This window comes from Papio anubis, chromosome 10 (genome assembly GCF_008728515.1).
Source record: "Papio anubis isolate 15944 chromosome 10, Panubis1.0, whole genome shotgun sequence".
Taxonomy (NCBI): domain Eukaryota; kingdom Metazoa; phylum Chordata; class Mammalia; order Primates; family Cercopithecidae; genus Papio; species Papio anubis.
The window spans coordinates 52,583,608-52,601,499 of record NC_044985.1 but is presented as its reverse complement, the minus strand read 5'-3'; the positions used below and the strand labels follow the sequence as shown (position 1 = coordinate 52,601,499).

Here is a 17,892-nt window from a genome sequence, read left to right as displayed (position 1 = left end):
TTGTTCTATTTTATTATTAGTTGTTATTAATCTCTTCCTGTGCCTAATTTACAACTTAAACTTTATCATAGGTACGTATGTATAGGAAAAAACATAGTATGGACAGTCCCTGACTTACGATAGTTCAACTTACAATTTTTTGACTTTATAATCAGTGTATCAGGGTGGCAAGTGCATTTTTGCCCTACAAGGTTTTTGACTTTTGATGTGTTTATTGGCACATAATGCCATTGTAAGTCAAGGAGCATCTGTTTACTTAGGGTTTGGTACTATCTGTGGTTTCAGGCATCTGTTGAGGGTCTTGGAATGTATTTCTCCCTGGTGGGTAAAGGGGGACTATTGTAAACCGGTGAGCATTGACTTTCCTGTTTTCTTTGTATGGTTTTTCATAGTATTGTTTCCCAGAGAGGAATTGCTAGGCTAAAACACATGAATATTTTGATGCCTGTTGCATGTATATCACATGTACATCGCTAATGTACGCCAATGTCTGTTGTGTCTGGGCTTCCCAAGATCACTCTTAGCTTTGGTGATTCACTAGAAGGAATTAGCATATAGTCATATTCATGGCTAAGATTTACTGCAGCAAAAGGATACAGAACAGAATCAGCAAAGAAACAATAGCACATAGAGCAAAGTCTACAGGAAACCTGGCACAAGCTTTCAAGAGTCCTAACCCAGTACAGTCAAACAGGATGTGCGAATTCCTTCAGCATCAAATTGTGACAACACATGTGAAGTGTTGTCTACCAGGAAGCTCATTAGAGGCTCTGGAAGCTTGTACCTGGTTCTCCTTGGACTGTACCCCATGTACCATTTCCCTTTGCTGATTTTGTTATATCCTTTTGCTGTAATAAACCATAGCCCTGAGTATGGCCATATGCTGCTGAGTGAATCCTGTGAGTTCTCCTAGTGAATCATAAAAAAGACCACAGCTGCCAAGTTCATTCCATTTTGTGGCTGAACAATGTTCCATTGTATGTATATACTATATCCATTCATCTGTTGGTGGACACTGGGTTATTTCCACTTTTGGGCTACTATGAATAATGCTGCTATGAACATTGGCATACAGTTATCTACTTGAGTCTGTTTTCAATTCTTTTGGATATATATTTAGGAGTGGAATTGCTGGGTCATATTGTAATTCTATATTTAAACTTTTTGAGGATCTGCCAAAGTGTTTTTCACAGTGGCTGTACCATTTTACATTTCTACCAGCAATGTACTAGGGTTCCAGTTTCTCCACATCCTCACCAACACTGTTATTTTCCATTTATTTATTTGCCATCCTACTGGGTATGAAATGGTATCTCATTGTAGTTTCGGCTTGCATTTACATAATGACTAATGATGTTGAACATCTTTTCAGGTACTTAATGGGCATTTTTATATATTCTTTGGAGAAATGTTCTTTCAGGTGTTTTGCCCATTGTTGAATTGGGTGGCTTTTAGTTGTAGGAGTTTTAAATACATTCTATGTATTCAACCTTTATCAGATAAATGATTTTCAAATATTTTCTCCCATTCTTTAGGTTGTCTTTTCCTTCTCTTGATAGTGTTCTTTGAAGGACAAAAATTTTTAATTTTAACAAAGTCCAATTTATCTAGCTTTTCTTTTGTTGACTGTATTTTTGATGTCATATTGAAACTATAATATATTTTAAAATGAATTTGTAACTTCTGCATTTGGAAATGTTGGTTACATGACTGTACATGCTTAGCAGTGCAGATATTGATTCAAGATGGAGTAAGAAAGGGTATCGCTATTGAAAGCTTTGACACACTAAATAGTTCAATCTCTTTTCAGGTGAGAAATTGCAGTTTATATTCACTAATATTGACCCTAAGAATCCTGAGAGCCCATTTATGTTTTCCCTGCATCTAAATGAAGCAAGGGACTATGAAGGTATGTACTAATATCTCCTAACTGGTATTTAAGATTGGCATTCCAAAATGTTATTTCAATCAGAATATAAAGGAATATGGAGGAAAGCAATAGCTCCAGACTCTATTGCTTCCTTTTTCAGTCTTGCTTCTTGGGTTATAGTCTTCTAAAGGAAGTGAATATAGTCTTGATTTATAGATATTGTCTAGGATCCTTAATAAGTAGCATCTGTTCAGGATGGCACAGTGCCAGAGTGTCTGAAAAATCTAAAAATCACTGCATTCATGTGCAAATATGAATTTTCCTTTTAGATAACTTTTTTAAAAACTGAAGCTTTAAAGAATATGGCTGCTTAAATGTGAATATTAGAACTTATCCAAGTAGATCATTTTAAAGTCACATGTAAAATCACCAGAATTTAACAATTTATTTTCCCAAAAATACATTTTTGAAAAACTATTTCATCCTGCAAATCTCACCCATTGATAATAAAGGTTACTGATTCTGCAGCTGGCCAAAAGGCCTTTGATTTATAAGGAATATATATCTTTGATAATAATGTGAACAAGAAGGGAATAGAAATATGTTTATCTCTTGTTTATTCTTCTAATGCCCCTGTACAAGTAATCCTTAATTTATTGGAATTCATAAAAATGGTTCTCAGCTCATTACACCTGTGCTATCATCTTAAAGCCTTTGTAGCTGACAGACACTCAGGTGAACTGCTGAGCTAGCACAGCCCTGTGCCCTGGTGGCTCAGTTCCTGTTCCTAGGGAATTTATATTTTGAGAATCTGATTCATATACAGATGTTTGGGTTTTTTTCTCTCTAGATAAATATCTTCCAATCTAATTAGTGCTAGATTTTAAAAAGCAAGCCCCAAAAACCTCTTATCTAGCTTTTCAATTTTCTCTAAATTGGATATTCTCTTATGGTATAATCTGATAGTACATGATAGTATATTACAATAGAATATACCGGATACATTTTGGACCGGATGCCCTTTGCTGTTGTTTCTCTGCTGTGGTCATGGACCTTGTTTCCTAAGCAGTCTGTACCCGAGAGCTGGAAATCTGATAATGGGTGAATTTCTTTTCCTTTGACCACTTTCACTGGAGACTTGTCCCAGTGTACCAGCTGGTACAACTACATACAAGAATAATACTGTTATTTGTGACTTTGAGTCTCATTTGATTAATAGCCCCTGTAAATACCACTCTTGGAATAGCAACCACATTTTCTAATGCCTGCCATTTCACTTGGAAAATTCTAGATATTTCTTTCATAATTGTAAATTATTAAGGCTAGGCACTGAAAATTGTTCTTTTTTCAGGCTGGGCATGGTGGCTCACGCCTGTAATTCCAGCACTTTGGGAGGCAACAGCGGGCGGATCACTTGAGGTCAGGAGTTCAAGACCAGCCTGGGCAGCATGGCGAAACCCTGTCTCTACTAAAAATATATAAGTTAGCTGCACATACATGTTACCTGTAATCCCAGCTACTCAGAAAGCTGACGCAAGAAAATTGCTTGAACCCAGGAGACGGAGGTTGCAGTGAGCTGAGATCGCACCACTGCACTTCCAGCCTTGGTGACAAATCAAGACTCTGTCTCCAAAAAAAAAAAAAAATTTTGACATGCTACTCATCCAACAAGCCCCAAATCCAGTGGTCAGAAATGAAAAGTCAGTCAGACCAAAGTTTTGCAGATAAAAATGACTTAACAGTTTTATTTAAAAAGTTTAAATAGTTAAAATATATAGGTTTAAGATGATGGGCAGGGTCATTCTGCATCACTAAACTCTCAATCCTTGAGTGCCATCTGTTTAAATTTAAAGCAAGATTATAGTACTTCAGATTTGAATATTTAGAGATTAAATGAAGGAAAGATCCAAAAGATAGTTGGCATGTGAAAATCAAGTGTATCCTTTTTTGCTCAAAGAATTTCATTAAGATGGAATTGACATTCAAACCAGATGAGAGCATCTAAATTAGAAACACTTCTCTGCCATAAAAAATCTATTCTAATTGTCTTTGATTTTTTTTTTTTTCCCCTAGTGTCAGATAGTGCCCCTCATCTTGAGGGCCTAGCAGAATTTCAAGAGAATGTAAGGAAGACCAACAATTTTTCAGCTTTTCTTGCCAATGTTCGGAAAGCTTTTACTGCCACGGTTTATAATTAAGGTACAAATAGTGTATATAAAAATGGTTTATTTTTCTTGTCTATTTTGTGTCTCTTTTTAAAAGAATTCTCATTATCTGCTGTCTGCCTGTAATTCTTTGGTATTTTTGTAACATTCTGTGTGGCATACTTCTTTCAATCACAGTAGTCCATCCTTATCTGCAGTTTTGCTTTTTACAGTTCTAGTTACCCACAGTCAACTGTGGTCCAAAAATATTAAATGGGTAGAATGCAGTACAAGACATTTTGAGAGAAAGAAACATTTCATATACATAACTTTTATTACTGTATGTTGTTATAATTGTTCTATTTTATTACTTATTGTTGTTAACCTCTTACTGTGCCTAATTTGTAAATAAAACTTTATCATAGATATTTATGTATGGGGAAAAAGCAGTCTATATCGGATTTAGCACTACCTAAGGTTTCAGACATCTACTGGGAGTCTTTTAACATCCCCCACGGGTAAGGGAGAACTACTGTATTTTAATTAAAATCTTAGGGAAACATATAAAGTAAAATATGTTCTTTTAATTAATGAAAGATAATTAGTTTACTACTTTTTTTTTTTTTCCTGTAAATGTCAGGCATGAGTAACTTAGGCTAGCACTGGGAATGGAAATTTGTTCAGCCTGCACTGGGTTTCAGTGGTCTCCAAGCTTTTGTACCACTTAATATGGACTCTCAATATTAAAAAATTAAAAGGACGGGTCCAACCTAAGTTTGACAGTTTTTAACATGTACTGGGCAAAATAAACTCTACTATCTTACTATCAACCTAACGTCAAAAAAGAAAGAATATTTTTACCTTACACCAAGAGAGATCTATAATTAGAATAAAGGACGATCCTTCACATCAGAAGAAAGTTGGCAGCATTTTACTAGGATATAGTTTTGAAAATCTAAATGTAGAAATTTATAAACAGTTTCCATTCTGTAATGTTTGCCATTTAATTGTGGTCTGGATATAAGTTTGTCATCTTGGGAGTCTGTTCACCACAGATTAGAGTTCAAATGTCAACTTATTCTAGGACTTTTTTTTTTGTCCTCATCCTTTCTGTGTAAATTTGATGGCATTTAAGTATGCTAGCTATAGTGAAAGCTACATAATACTGTTCCAGTATATCGTGAGCACACCTAGAAACCATAGAACAATGCCTTCCATGCCTTCAGTTGCTTCTCCTGCCTTCTCCCTGAATAATCTGGGGGAAAATTCAACTTGTCGCCCAGTTAGTGAGAGGAGGAAGGGAGTTTCAGAGCAGCCTCTCTCAGTGGCCGCTGTAGGGACAGAAAGATGTGATACCTTTCCTCATCCATCATAAGGGTCACAACCAACACTCCTATAGCAAAAGACAGGTTAACAAGAGAAAAACACAACAAATGTATTTAATCCAAGTTTTATGTGACATGGGAGCCTTCGGAAATGAAGACTTAAATATGCAGGTAAAACTGTCTATTTTTATGCTTATGTTTGAGGAAGAATGGAAGAATGGACAGCCGTGTAGAAACGTGATTGGATGAACAGGTGTGATCTAGTGGTAATAAACTGAAGAAACCTTCAAGGCCTGTCTGTTCAGGTCTTTCTTGGGGTCTTTCTGTGTAGCTTTCCTTCTTCCTGGGCGTGGGGCAGGACCCTTATCAAAGGAGGGTCTTAGGACATAGTACGGTGGGGGAAAGTTGGAATAATATTTCTAGGTTTTACAACTTACTTTAGAGAAGAGAGGAGCAAGAAGCAGGAAGGCAGGAAAAGGTCAGAGACCTTGGTTCTGATGCTGCTTCTGAGGCCTTCTAATCTCTCTTAAAGTACTTACTATGCTAAAGCACCATAGTTTGGGGTATCATGTTCTGAGCCCTAACACCACTCATACCTAGGACTTGGCTCAAGGCTTTGCTCATTGACATATAGTAGTAGAACTTACCTGAGAAGAATGCTATGGCCTGGTGGAGATGTTATCACTGACACATGCCAGTGTGTAGATCAGCTTTTAGGGACCATTGATTGGTATTTTCTCTAGAGATAAAAGGCTAATAAACTGTCCTGGTGATTGGAATGGGTGCTACTAGCAATAGACGTATCCTATTTCAGCATGGGCTTGTCTGAAGGGAGTATTTTAAGAGAGAGAGTACAATAAGCAGACTCCAGTTTTTCCTAGGCAGACTTTCACATTTGGCCTTATTTTTTATATACTTATTTAAATGAACGCAAAAAACGATATCAAAACCCAACTTCGGTTTTTGTGAACCTAGCTTGATTTGGAGCTCAATTTCTATCAGCAGGATCTGTTTCTTCTGGATTGAGCCTCTATGTGGTAGACCACAGCAATTTCAAACTCATCCGGTTCCTGTAAGTTAGTACAGGTGATCAAGGGGCTAAAATACATGTGTTGGGTTATACTAGATTCCCCCTGAAACCCAGCTATAGAGGCAGATTAACCTCAATAATTGGGCTAAGAATGGGGATGTTATAGTTCTAGAAAGGGAAAGACAGCTTAGATGTTTGGCATTAGAAACATTAGATGACTATCTGCAGTGAGTATGTGTTGACTGAATTTCTCCACTTGAAATATATCTACAGTGAACAAATGTAACAAAACTTGAGGGAAGGTCTTGTCTCAAAGAAGACTAAAGAAAGATCATACCTCATACTGCAAACTCGATGACATAATGTTTTGAACCATACAGTAAGAAGGCACTAGGCATTGACCCAGCTTGCCTAAGCAAGAAGAAATTCTGAAAGATCTCTTTCACCAGCAAGTTGGAGAAATGAGAATTGGGGATGAGAGAACAAATGGGTAGATCCCCACATAGGGCCCATGTTTCCTCAAGGAACAGCCATTCTTCACTTCTAACTGGTGGGTGGAATGGGGTCAAGATCTGAGAATGAGATTCCATAGCAGGAAATTCCCAAGAGGATAACATAGGAATGACCAGACACAGTGGCTCACAGCTGTAATCTCAGCACTTTGGGAGGCCGAGGCGGGCGGATCACGAGGTCAGGAGTACGAGACCAGCCTGACCAACATGGTGAAACCCCGTCTCTACTAAAAATACAAGAATTAGCTGGGCATGGTGGCACGTGCCTGTGATCCCAGCTACTCAGGAGGCTGAGGCAGGATAATCACTTGAACCCAGGAGGTGGAGGTTGCAGTGAGCCAAGATCGTGCCACTGCACCCCAGCCTGGATGACAAAACAAGACTCCGTCTCAAAACAAAACCTAGGAACCAACTTTGCTACTGGAATCCAAAGTCAAATATACAAAGAAAAATACATTATTATGAACAGAGGGCGGAGGGCCTTGGGCCATAGAACATTAGACAATTAGACTGATTTGTTTTCTCAACAGGGAAGTTGATTCATTCCAAGATTGGGGATTATTCTAACAAGCCTGGTCAGCTGGCCATCTTAAAATAATGGTTAATACCTTTTTTTTTTTTCTTTTTTGCACTTCCTACATGCCCAGCACTGTTCTAAGCCCTAAGCCCTTTACCTCCATCTACTCATTTACGTTCTCACAACAACCTGTGAGGTAGATACTATTGAAATTTTTGTTCTACAGATAAGGAATACAAGGTACAGAGTTTAAATGACTTAAAGTCACACTGCTGCTGAGTGTTAGAGTTGGGATTCAAACCCAGATGACAAGCTGGCAACTGAATCCACGAGTTTCACCTAGATCTAGACGATGCCTTATTGCCTTTCTATACTACATTACAAGGAAAGTATGCAAAAACAAAGTTCTTAAAGATTCTCAACAAATTTGAATTTCTATAATATAGTTTGGGTTTTGTGTTTCTGTAGAAGTATAATGATTAAGAAAAAGAACTATATTGTCTTGAAAGCAGAGGAGGACTATGCTTTGTCTGGATCCTTAGGAAATAGCCTCACTAAAATGGCAAAAGAGCTACAGATCTCAGGGAAACAGTGAGCAGAGTATGAGGTGTTTAGAACCCCAGTGGTTCATTGAGAACAGTCACTAGGGATGTAGACTGCAGCCATCAACCCAGGTCTTTTTGGAATGGTGTGTGAGAGGGCTATTAATTTGTGCATAAGTTTTTAATCTGTTTGAGCAAATATAAAAACCTTAGGCTGAGCATGGTGACTTAATGCCTGTAATCCTAGCACTTTGGAAGACTGAGGAGGCCAGGAGTTCAAGACCAGCCTGGGCAACAAAGCCAGACCCCATCTCTAAACAGAATTTAATTTGCCAGGCATGGTGGTACGTGCCTATAGTCCCAACTACTTGCAAGACAGAGGTGGAAGAATCGCTTGAGCTCAGCAGTGAGCTCCAGCCCTAGGTGACAAAGACCCTATCTCTTTAAAGCAAAACAAAAACGAAACTTAATTTTTGAAGTTTACTATATACCCACCTAGGGATATTTTGGAGCTGATACTAATATATTAGCTCACATTTTAAAGTTGATGCATTATGAAAATTCCACTTGAGCTGATTAATAATACATATAAAAGGCAAACTGAGCTACCTTAGTATACTTGCTTTTTTATGCATTATGTTTAAGATGATGTGTCATAACAATGAAATAATTTTTAAACATTTAAAATCTTCCTAATGTGGAAATAAAGCACAAGATACACAGATAAGATACTTTCTTAAGTGGGAAAATATAGGCACAAATGTAAGTAACACTGCTTGAAATGGAATCCAAATGGGGTCACTCATCTATTCTACATTTTGTAATAAAATGGTACAGGTCTCTAAAATTAAACTCAGTAACAAGTTAAAAAAAAAAAAGCACAAAATTACTACAATGTTCTATTAATATATCTAAAGTTTCAATTTCCAGGCTAATGAGAATTAGAAAGTGTTGGTTATTTTTCAATTCAGAAAATCCTGTACAGACATAATTAGTTACGTTTGAATTTGTGTACCATGGCGGCATTTAGCTCTCTTACCTTATTTATTTATTTATTTATTTTTGAGACGGAGTCTCGCTGTGTCTCCCAGGCTGGAGTGCAGTGGCGTGATCTCGGCTCACTGCAAGCTCCGCCTCCCGGGTTCACGCCATTCTCCCGCCTCAGCCTCCCAGTGTCTGGGATATAGTAGAAGCTTAATAAATATGTATTAATGTTGAACACATTATCAAGACTCAACAGAAAATTATTTGATGGGGAATCAAAATTGCACTTCGTAAAAGAGGTGGCTTGTTCAACAATATCTGCAGACATGTTGCTAAGGTGTTTGGACATTTTTGGAAGTTAAAGATAGCTTTGCTGTTTTTTGAGACAGGGTCTCACTCTGTCGCCTGGGCTGGAGTCCCGAGTAGTTAGGACTACAGACATGCACCACCACACCCGGCTAATTTTTGTATTTTTTGTAGAGACGGGGTTTTGCCATGTTGCCAGGCTGGTCTCAAACTCTTGGGCCCAAGGGATCCACCCACTTCAGCCTCCCAAAGTGCTGGGATTTCAGACATGAGCCACTGAACCCGGTGAGCACTTCTTGACTCAGTAACAAGCTGACAGAGAACAAGTTCCTTTCTGAATAAAGATAAGAGTTTCATCTAAATAGAAAAAGAGTCTATCAGTTAACGGGAGGATCTATATGCTATATAAAATCAGCCCTTTCTTGGTATTGTTAGTATATCGTGGTGTGAAATATGAAAAGTGTATGATATGGTGTGAAGAATGTTTCAAGTTTAGACACACATTTTCCTTTTTCCTTAGCAACTAGGCACGCTGGAAGTAGCAGCTGAGAATAAGGTCTAGCAAATGGAAAAACTTCAAGGGAGAAGTTATTTTACTCAACTTAATGTTTATGAGAATTTTGGAAAGAGGCAATGTTTGAGATTCAAATAAATGTTATCTATATAATGGCAACTGTTGAATATTTTAACTTGTCTTGCAAAAAGCTCTATATTCCGGCACCAACATGGTATTTTGGGGGAAAAAAGTTGAGAATTAAGACGCAGGCCAGTCTTTGCTCTACTATTGAAGCTGATACATGACCTTGCGCAAGTTATTTACCCTTTTTGAGGTCACTTTTCTCATCTGGCCATACTCTACTATGTGTGTGGTTTCCCAGACTTGGGGGAAATGAAGAAGATTTTCTTTTATTCTCAATTAACTAAAAGTAATTATGAATATTTGTTGAATTTTATGTTTTTCTGTACTTATATAAATTTTCATCTTTAACCTATTAATGTGATTTACATTAACAGGCTTTTGAAAAAAAATGTTGAATTAACTTTGCCTTGTTGGAATAAATCCACTTTAGTCATGTGCAGTCTTTTTTTTAATACAGTGTTGGCTTCAGTTTATGAATATTTTGTTTTGAATTTTTACATCTATAGTCATGAGTGACATTGGGTTATAATTTTCCCATGTATATTTTTCTATTTCCTGAAAAAGTTTGAATAAGATTATTGTTTTTGAACTCACTTATAAAACTATGGTCTTGTGGGGATTTTTTTGTAGAAAGAGTTTTAAAAAGGTACTCATTAGATTTCTTTAACAGTTATTAAATCATTCAGTTATTGTATTTCTTCTAAGTTTAGATCATTCATATTTTTTGAGAAATTTGTCTCTTTTTCTTGGCTTTCAAATTAATTGGTGTAAAGATTCATAGTATATAATTTTATCTTTTAGATAACTGCTACATCTATAGCATCTACTTACACTTTTTATGTATTTATTTATTTATTTTTAGAGGCAGGGTCTCCCTGTGTTGCCAAGGCTGGTCTCGAACTCCTGGGCTCAAGTGATCTGCCAGCCTTGGCCTCTCAAAGTGCTGAAATCACAGGCATGAGCCACCGCACCCAGCCTACTTTTTTCTTATAATGTTTATTCATACCTTTTTTCATTCTCACCAAGATTTGCTCATTTTATTAATCCTTTCAAAGAACCAATGGATAGCCTTGTTCATACTCTTCTATTTGGTTTCATCTCTCCTTTCTTTCTCTTTCTCTTTCTCTCTCTCTTTCTTTCCTTTCTTTCTTCCTTTTTTTTTTTTTTTTTGAGACAGAGTCTCGCTCTGTTGCCCAGGCTGGAATGCAGTGGCGCGATCTCAGCTCACTGCAAACTCCACCTCCCAAGTTCAAGCGATTCTCCTGCCTCAGCCTTCTGAGTAGCTAGGATTACAGGCACGTGCCACCATGCCTGGCTAATTTTAATATTTTTAGTAGAGACGAGGTTTCACCATGTTGCTCAGGCTGGTCTCGAACTTCTGACCTCCTGATCTACCTGCCTCCATCTCCCAAAGTGCTGGGATTATAGGCCTGAGCCACCGTGCCCAGCCCATTTCTCCTCCTCCTCCTCCTCCTCCTCCTCCTCCTCCTCTTCTTGGTGTTCTTTACTGTGGGTCGATTCTGCTGTTATTTTGATAAACATAATTAGGATGCTTCATTTATTAATTTTAGCATTTCTCCTTTCCTTGTGGGACTTTTTTATAGCTGCTTTCCCGAAACTACAGATTTTGATAAATAGTGTCTTTTTCATTTTTTATTTCTAACATTTTCTAGTTTCCATTAAGATTTCTTCTTGGACCATGGATTATTTAGAAGTATATGTGTATGTGCATACATGCATTTGCATATATGGGTGTGGGCACACATACACGTTCTCCAAATGCACAAAGTTTTTTTCAGTTACCATTTTCTTAATGATTTCTACATTATATTATGGTCAGATAATTTACAGATACTTTGTGGACTGGTGCCTGGTCAGTTGTTACAAACGTGTACTTTCCAGTGCTTAGGTGCAGTGCCTCTTCCTCATCTGCCTATAGCACTCACCCAACCCGTCTCACTTGCTTAACTCCCAGGCAGCTCAGACTTTCCCTGATCTCCTCGATCCTGATTGAAACCTCTCACTCCTAAATGTCCTCATTACCTGTTGTCATACTCCTGTTACAGCATTTATCATGGGGTCTTGTATTTATTTACTGCTCTGTCTTCCTTACAAGAATAGAGACTGGGGGCTCTTTTGAGAAAGAGGACTCATTGTCTTTAGACCTAGTATTTAAGTGACAGATCTTTTGTTTCTTAACCTCTCCACATGGTAACTTCTATTCATCCTTCAAAATCCAGTTCAAAGATGATTTTTTTTTTTGTTTTTTGAGATGGAGTCTTGCTGTCACCCAGGCTGGAGTGCAGTGGTGCAATCCCAGCTCACTGCAACCTGTGCCTGCCGGGTTCAAGCCATTCTTGTGCTTCAGCCTCCTGAGTAGCTGGGACTACAGGCATGCACCACCACACCTGGCTAATTTTGTATTTTTAGTAGGGATAGGTTTTTGCCACGTTGCCCAGGCTGGTGTTGAACTACTAACCTCAAGTGATCCACCCACCTTGCCCTCCCAAAGTGGTGGGATTACAGGCGTGAGCCACCATGGCCGGCCAAGACTACTTCTGGTGTGAGGAGTATGCTGGTCCAGGCACCACACTGGAAGAATCACTGAACAAAGCAATTCCCATTTGCCCCATGTGAGGAAAGCTCAGTTTCCCCATATACGTGGCATGCTTCTAGGTGCTCCTTGATATGATTCCCTTTGTTGACCCAGAGCCCTCTGTTAGTCCTGAGCTTTAAGACCAAAGTTTGTCTCCAACCAGTTCAGTTTGCTTCCCCTCCTAGGTCTGCTTCTCCAATTCCATAGTTCCTTTGAGAAAGAGGTTTTCACCCTAATTCTCTGTAGGTCCATTTACTCCAACCTCAGAGCAAAGCTGCTTTCCTCCTATTCCTCTGACCCCCTGACCCAGTTAGTATCCCTAGGGCTCTGCCCCTTCAGCAGGATTTCCCTTCCCGGAACTGACCTCCTATTTGTATAAACACAACCTGGATTCTCTAGCTCACTGGTTTTCTCACTCCTGTCTCCATTGCTGCTCAGCTGAATGTCCAGGGATCCAGATCCTCCGTGCTGGATCACAGCATCCTGGGACCTTTGACATTCCCCTCATCCATCATCTTCAGCTCTATCCAGGTAGCTGCATTCTCTCTGCAAAAGGTTTCTGCTCGTCTCTGCTGTGTCCCCACTCTCTGACCCAAGTCTGAGTCCCGCCTTCTCATGCCCAGTCCGAATCCCACCTTTTCATGCCCCGCAACCCCAAGCCCATCTTCCTGTATGAGATTGCAGAGGACACTAGGGTGTGCCGCTATTTGATCTAACCCACTTCTCTTTCTCCCAGCCAGGCTGATTACCCCTCAAGGCCGTCAAGGCTTTGGGAGGGGATGGGTTTTATCTTGGGGGAGAACAAAATTAAACTGTGTTCAAATTACTGATCAGTTAAAGTTTTATAATACTATACAGTAACATTTACCCCCAAACGGAATATTACATTTTTGATGAATCATAAGGCACTTTAAGTGATTAAAATGCCTTGTCATTAGGCATATTAATTATTATGGGTAAGTGAAAATGCAGAAAAATGAAATTAGTAAATCTTTCTGGTTGATAGCATGATGGATATGTCAGCTTTTCCTCTACTAGAAAGGAGCTAAAATAGAATAACATCAATGTGCTCAATATCGGCCTCTGCGGCCTATATTTCAGGTTGTCAATGGTACTAAAATCTTCCTGACATACAAAACTTAGTGGATTATAATTATGAAAGTCCATTTAATAGTTTTAAAGCACTAACATTAAAGTTATTCTATATAGGAGACTTCAGCCCATAATTAATGTTCACCACAATATGCACTAAATCTTTCTGGAGTATCATCCCCATCTATCTAATCAGAAAGTTCTTGCCCTACTAAAAAGATACTCAACAAGTCCGCTATATCCAATTATATTTGTATTTCATCTAGTTTATAGTATTTCTTTGAAGCTTAAAAGTTATATGTCAGATGCAAAAATAATTTGCAGCAACATTCCAAAACAGGGGAACCATTTATGTTTTCATAAAACACAACTGATTTATGAAGAAAAAAAGATGTCTTTCTTTGAAAATTACTTTCAAAGAGTTTTAGGGTCAAACTACCATTATGATGATTTTCTCCACAGAAAATGGTCTGGTGTAGGCTGCAGTCAATTGCTACATAATTTTTTATCCATCAAGGCTTAATGGAAAGAAGTAAGATGAAAAGGAAATATAAATTTAAAATCTCTGTTCATGGTCTAATGGCCTATTATCCAGCCAACTTTCTACTTGCAGAAAGCCTTCATTAAGACACCATTAAGGATGGCATTAAAACGTCTGAGCTGTTCTGGGCTGTAAGTTACATCTCACATAACAAATTTTACTTGCGCTCCTTCAGCTCTAATATCTGTATCTAAATATCTATTGTGTTACTTATATTCCGCTATAGGAGTGTAATGGTACAGACTTGCAAAATATAGTCCTCAGTTTGAAAAATTTCTTCTTGAAAGTATAAAATTTGATGAATTTTTTAAAAAAAGAGGTCAGGGGCAGGAGAGTAATGGGATGGATTTTAATTACTCCTTTAATGCCTGTATTGAAGTTCTAAAGGACAGCCTATTTGGCACAAGAGTAAAAACATACCCAGCAGTTTCATGAAGACCATGACCTTCCAATCAATGGAGTGTGAGATCTCCAGGCCAACTTAGGTCATTTTCTGAAAGAAGCTGCTGTAACATTTCTCTTCACTCTCAACTGTTCCCCTTGGAAGTAGTTTCGGGGCCTAGCCTCTCTCATTCCCAACCTTTGCCCATGATGGGTCATTTGAGGAAGTACCATAAATTTTCTTCACCCTAAATATTCCATTTTGATAGTGAAGATTGGTTTCCTGAACTTTCCATTCAAACTAGAAATCCACTATCATTTCAAGTCCTTCCATTAGGAAGCTGCTTAGGATATTCCGTCCATAATGACTTGGGAAGTACAGAATTCCTTATTTCTGAATTGGTAAATGAGGTTTCCAGATGGGCAAGAAGGCATGAAATTTGGGGCACTATCTCCCTCCTAGCCCTTTCCTGTCCAATTTGCTCTTGTTCTCATATCTCTAGCTATCTCTGGCTCACACCTGACCTCACTCTAAGAGCAGCTCTGGTGGTGGGCAGGGGGTATATATGAAGCAACTGCCTCAGAAGATCATTGGCTTAGGATGAAACTGCATTCTGCCCCGAGGCCCTCAGCCTGGGAGCTGGACCTTTGTCTACCACCCTTTCTTTGGATCTTTTATCCTACCATCCCCTAATTTGGGTTGATCTCATTGGTGTTTTGATTGCCTGTCTCTCTGCTTGGAATTGATCTGTATTCCTCATTTCCCAGGCTCTGCTTGACCCCCTCGTAGGCCTGCTATGCTCTGTTGCCACCCAAATCCAGAGGAAAAAGACATCTAAGTCCTCACTGCTGTTGTCTACCAGATAACTCTGTGACTTCAGGCAAGCAGCTGAACCCACCTTGGACTCAGTCTCTTTCTGTGACACCAGGGGTTATACTGGATCATCTCTAGGGTCTCCTAGAATTCGGAAACTCTAGGAACCAAGGAGCCTCTTCCTTGTCTGTCTCCACCCATCCATCTTTTAGCTGACTGTTTCAAGCTAATAATCATGAATGCAAAGTGCTGTGACTTGCAGGTAAAACTCCATCCATTTCAAAAGAAAAACCTGTAAAGATAATAGCACTTTATTCTTATTTGAACCACATTGTATTGTTGGTTACAGAGTGTGAAGGTAGTATGTTCAGAGTCTTGTTTTATGCCTTTGTAGCTGTGTTGCCAGCATTTGAAGGTAACTCCTCCACATAAGCGGCAGGAAAATGGCCTTTTTTCCCATTCAGAGATCCAAACCACCATCCTTCTTCTTTTTTCTCGTGTATAATCACAATGTCACCTGTGAAAATACACAGACAAATGGGTCTCTGCAATATGAACACATGCCTCAGCCCGATTGATAAGAGTTTTAAGGAGGTTCTGCTTCAAGGAGTTACTTGGTAGTGTCATTTTCTGCACTTGATTCAGATGAAGCCAAATGTATCAAACACCTGTGTATAAAGCAGGCATAATCCAGAGGATACTAAAAAGAGTAAGATAATGAACAACTGAGATAAAATAATTGCTTAAAAACAGGATTGGCCAGGTGTGGTGGCTCACACCTGTAATCCCAGCGCTTTGGAGGGCAAGGCGGGCAGATCACAAGGTCAGGAGTTCGAGACCAGCCTGACCAACATGGTGAAACCCCGTCTCTACTAAAAATACAAAAATTAGCTGGGTGTGGTGGCACACGCCTGTAGTCCCAGCCACCCAGGAGGCTGAGGCAGGAGAACCACTTGAACCCGGGAAGTGGAGGTTGCAGTGAGCCAAGATCACACCACTGTACTGCAGCCTGGGCGACACAGCGAGACTCTGTCTCAAAAAAAAAAATCACCTTGGGTCATATATCCTTACGCTGCCTGGCTCACTTTCTATGTAGCTGATAGATTGTCACCAAAGTCTTTCTTGGTGTCCATACTTTGAGGGTTTCACATGCTGGTGTTTATGATACTTTGGCATGTTGGCTGCTATAAGTATGTCTCACCAACAGTGTTTTCCTAAGATCAAGACAATGCCTCTGCATTATACCTGATTTCATAGTCCAAAAGCTTAACTCACAACTTTGCATAGAAATGTAACTCCCCGTTCAACAACTTAGCCAACTTTAATACAACATCAATTTGGAGACAATATTTTTTAAAGCAATGATTCAAATAAAGAGAATTCCATAGCAAATTGGACAAGAAACATGGCTCTTGTCATAAAAGTAGAAAGATCTGCCCCCTTCAGGATCCAAGAGCTTCTTTTTCTTTAGCGTCATTCTGAGGTGATTTTTCAGTCTTCCCTTCACTCTTACTCAGCAATTCTCTTTCTAAGACAAAGGAGACTATTAACTCCTTTTCTGTCTTTTCTTAGTCATAAATCGCTATTCTTAAAGGAGATCATTCTCAGTCTCTAAGTTCTGCCTTTAATGGGTTCTCTCAGGTCAGTAAATTGACATAATCTATTAACAAGAATTCCAACAAATGATTTCAAATTGTATTGCCAGCTTTCCTAAGCCTCCAATGTCGTGTTTCATTGAAAGAAACTACTTAGAATATAAAGTGTAAGCAGGCTTTGCAACCAGCAGAGAACTGAAAACAAGATAATCAATTTATTGTGAATGATATAACTCAAATGCAGCATCCATGGGTTCTAGGTGGCATCTGGGAAGTATGTCTTTTATTCACATAGGAAGAAAAGTAATTGCCTGGGGAGAGATGACTGGCAAATGCTGCAAAGGAAACACCCAATAAATAGCAAATGTGCGGTGTCCTTGTCGTTTGGCTACAAAATGTATCTTGATTTTCCACTGGCTCTGGGAGCCGTGTTCTTGTTTTGGATAATATACTTTCTCCCACAACGTTACTCTTTCTCACTAACCCTTCCGTTTCCAGATCTCTGTCTTAGCACTAACATCCAAACGTGGTTTCTAACTGGACACATAATGAAGGTTGAGGCTGGAGACTTTTTTCTTTAATAATGTTGTGGTTTATATTATAAAGCCACTATATAACACCTTTCCATGTTAAGTAAAACTCTGTGACACAAAGAAGGGGGTCTTACTCTTTAGACTGGACATAAAAAGCTTTTCTGAGAAGTGAGACCAGCACTAAGCTGGGAGTCAGCTGACCCAGGTTCTAGAATTTGCACTTTCACTAAGTTGAGAGAGGAAGTCACTTCACATTCCTGCATGTCTAGCTTCTAAAAAATAAAAAGGTGGGGTACACCTCTAATCACTTTCCATTACTGACATTCTACCCCAGTGTGCATTGTGATTAGGAGTATGGCTGTGTTTCCAAGTTCAAATCCTGCGCTGCCACAGCCTGTGGCATTAGCCAAAGCACCTAACCTTTCTGTGTGTCAGTCTCCTCTGCTATGAAATGGGAATAACCAATAAAA

At 38.9% G+C, this 17,892-nt stretch overlaps 2 protein-coding genes across 6 annotated transcripts in view; one reads left to right on the top strand and one right to left on the bottom strand.

The window, feature by feature from the left end:
• The window catches only part of SPC25 (SPC25 component of NDC80 kinetochore complex), a 63,994-nt gene that overhangs the window by 14,859 nt on the left and 31,243 nt on the right, over positions 1-17,892 (top strand). Inside the window, exons 6-8 of one of the 3 annotated variants that reach the window (XM_017946627.3) lie at positions 1,811-1,909; positions 3,944-4,069; positions 9,751-10,516. In XM_017946627.3, the coding sequence (XP_017802116.2) occupies positions 1,811-1,909; positions 3,944-4,068 (224 nt within the window). In that variant the 3' untranslated portion in view covers position 4,069; positions 9,751-10,516. Of the gene's footprint in view, positions 1-1,810; positions 1,910-3,943; positions 4,114-9,750; positions 10,517-17,892 lie in introns of those variants that run through there. The other 2 variants (XM_021924372.2, XM_003907569.5) reach the window with 2 other exon arrangements.
• NOSTRIN (nitric oxide synthase trafficking) overlaps positions 15,590-17,892 on the bottom strand; it is a 63,396-nt gene continuing 61,093 nt past the window's right edge. For all 3 annotated transcript variants that reach the window (XM_021924371.2, XM_021924370.2, XM_003907568.5), the window contains one exon: positions 15,590-15,811. In XM_021924371.2, coding sequence (XP_021780063.1) covers positions 15,675-15,811 — 137 coding nt within the window. In that variant the 3' untranslated portion in view covers positions 15,590-15,674. The remainder of the gene's footprint in view (positions 15,812-17,892) is intronic.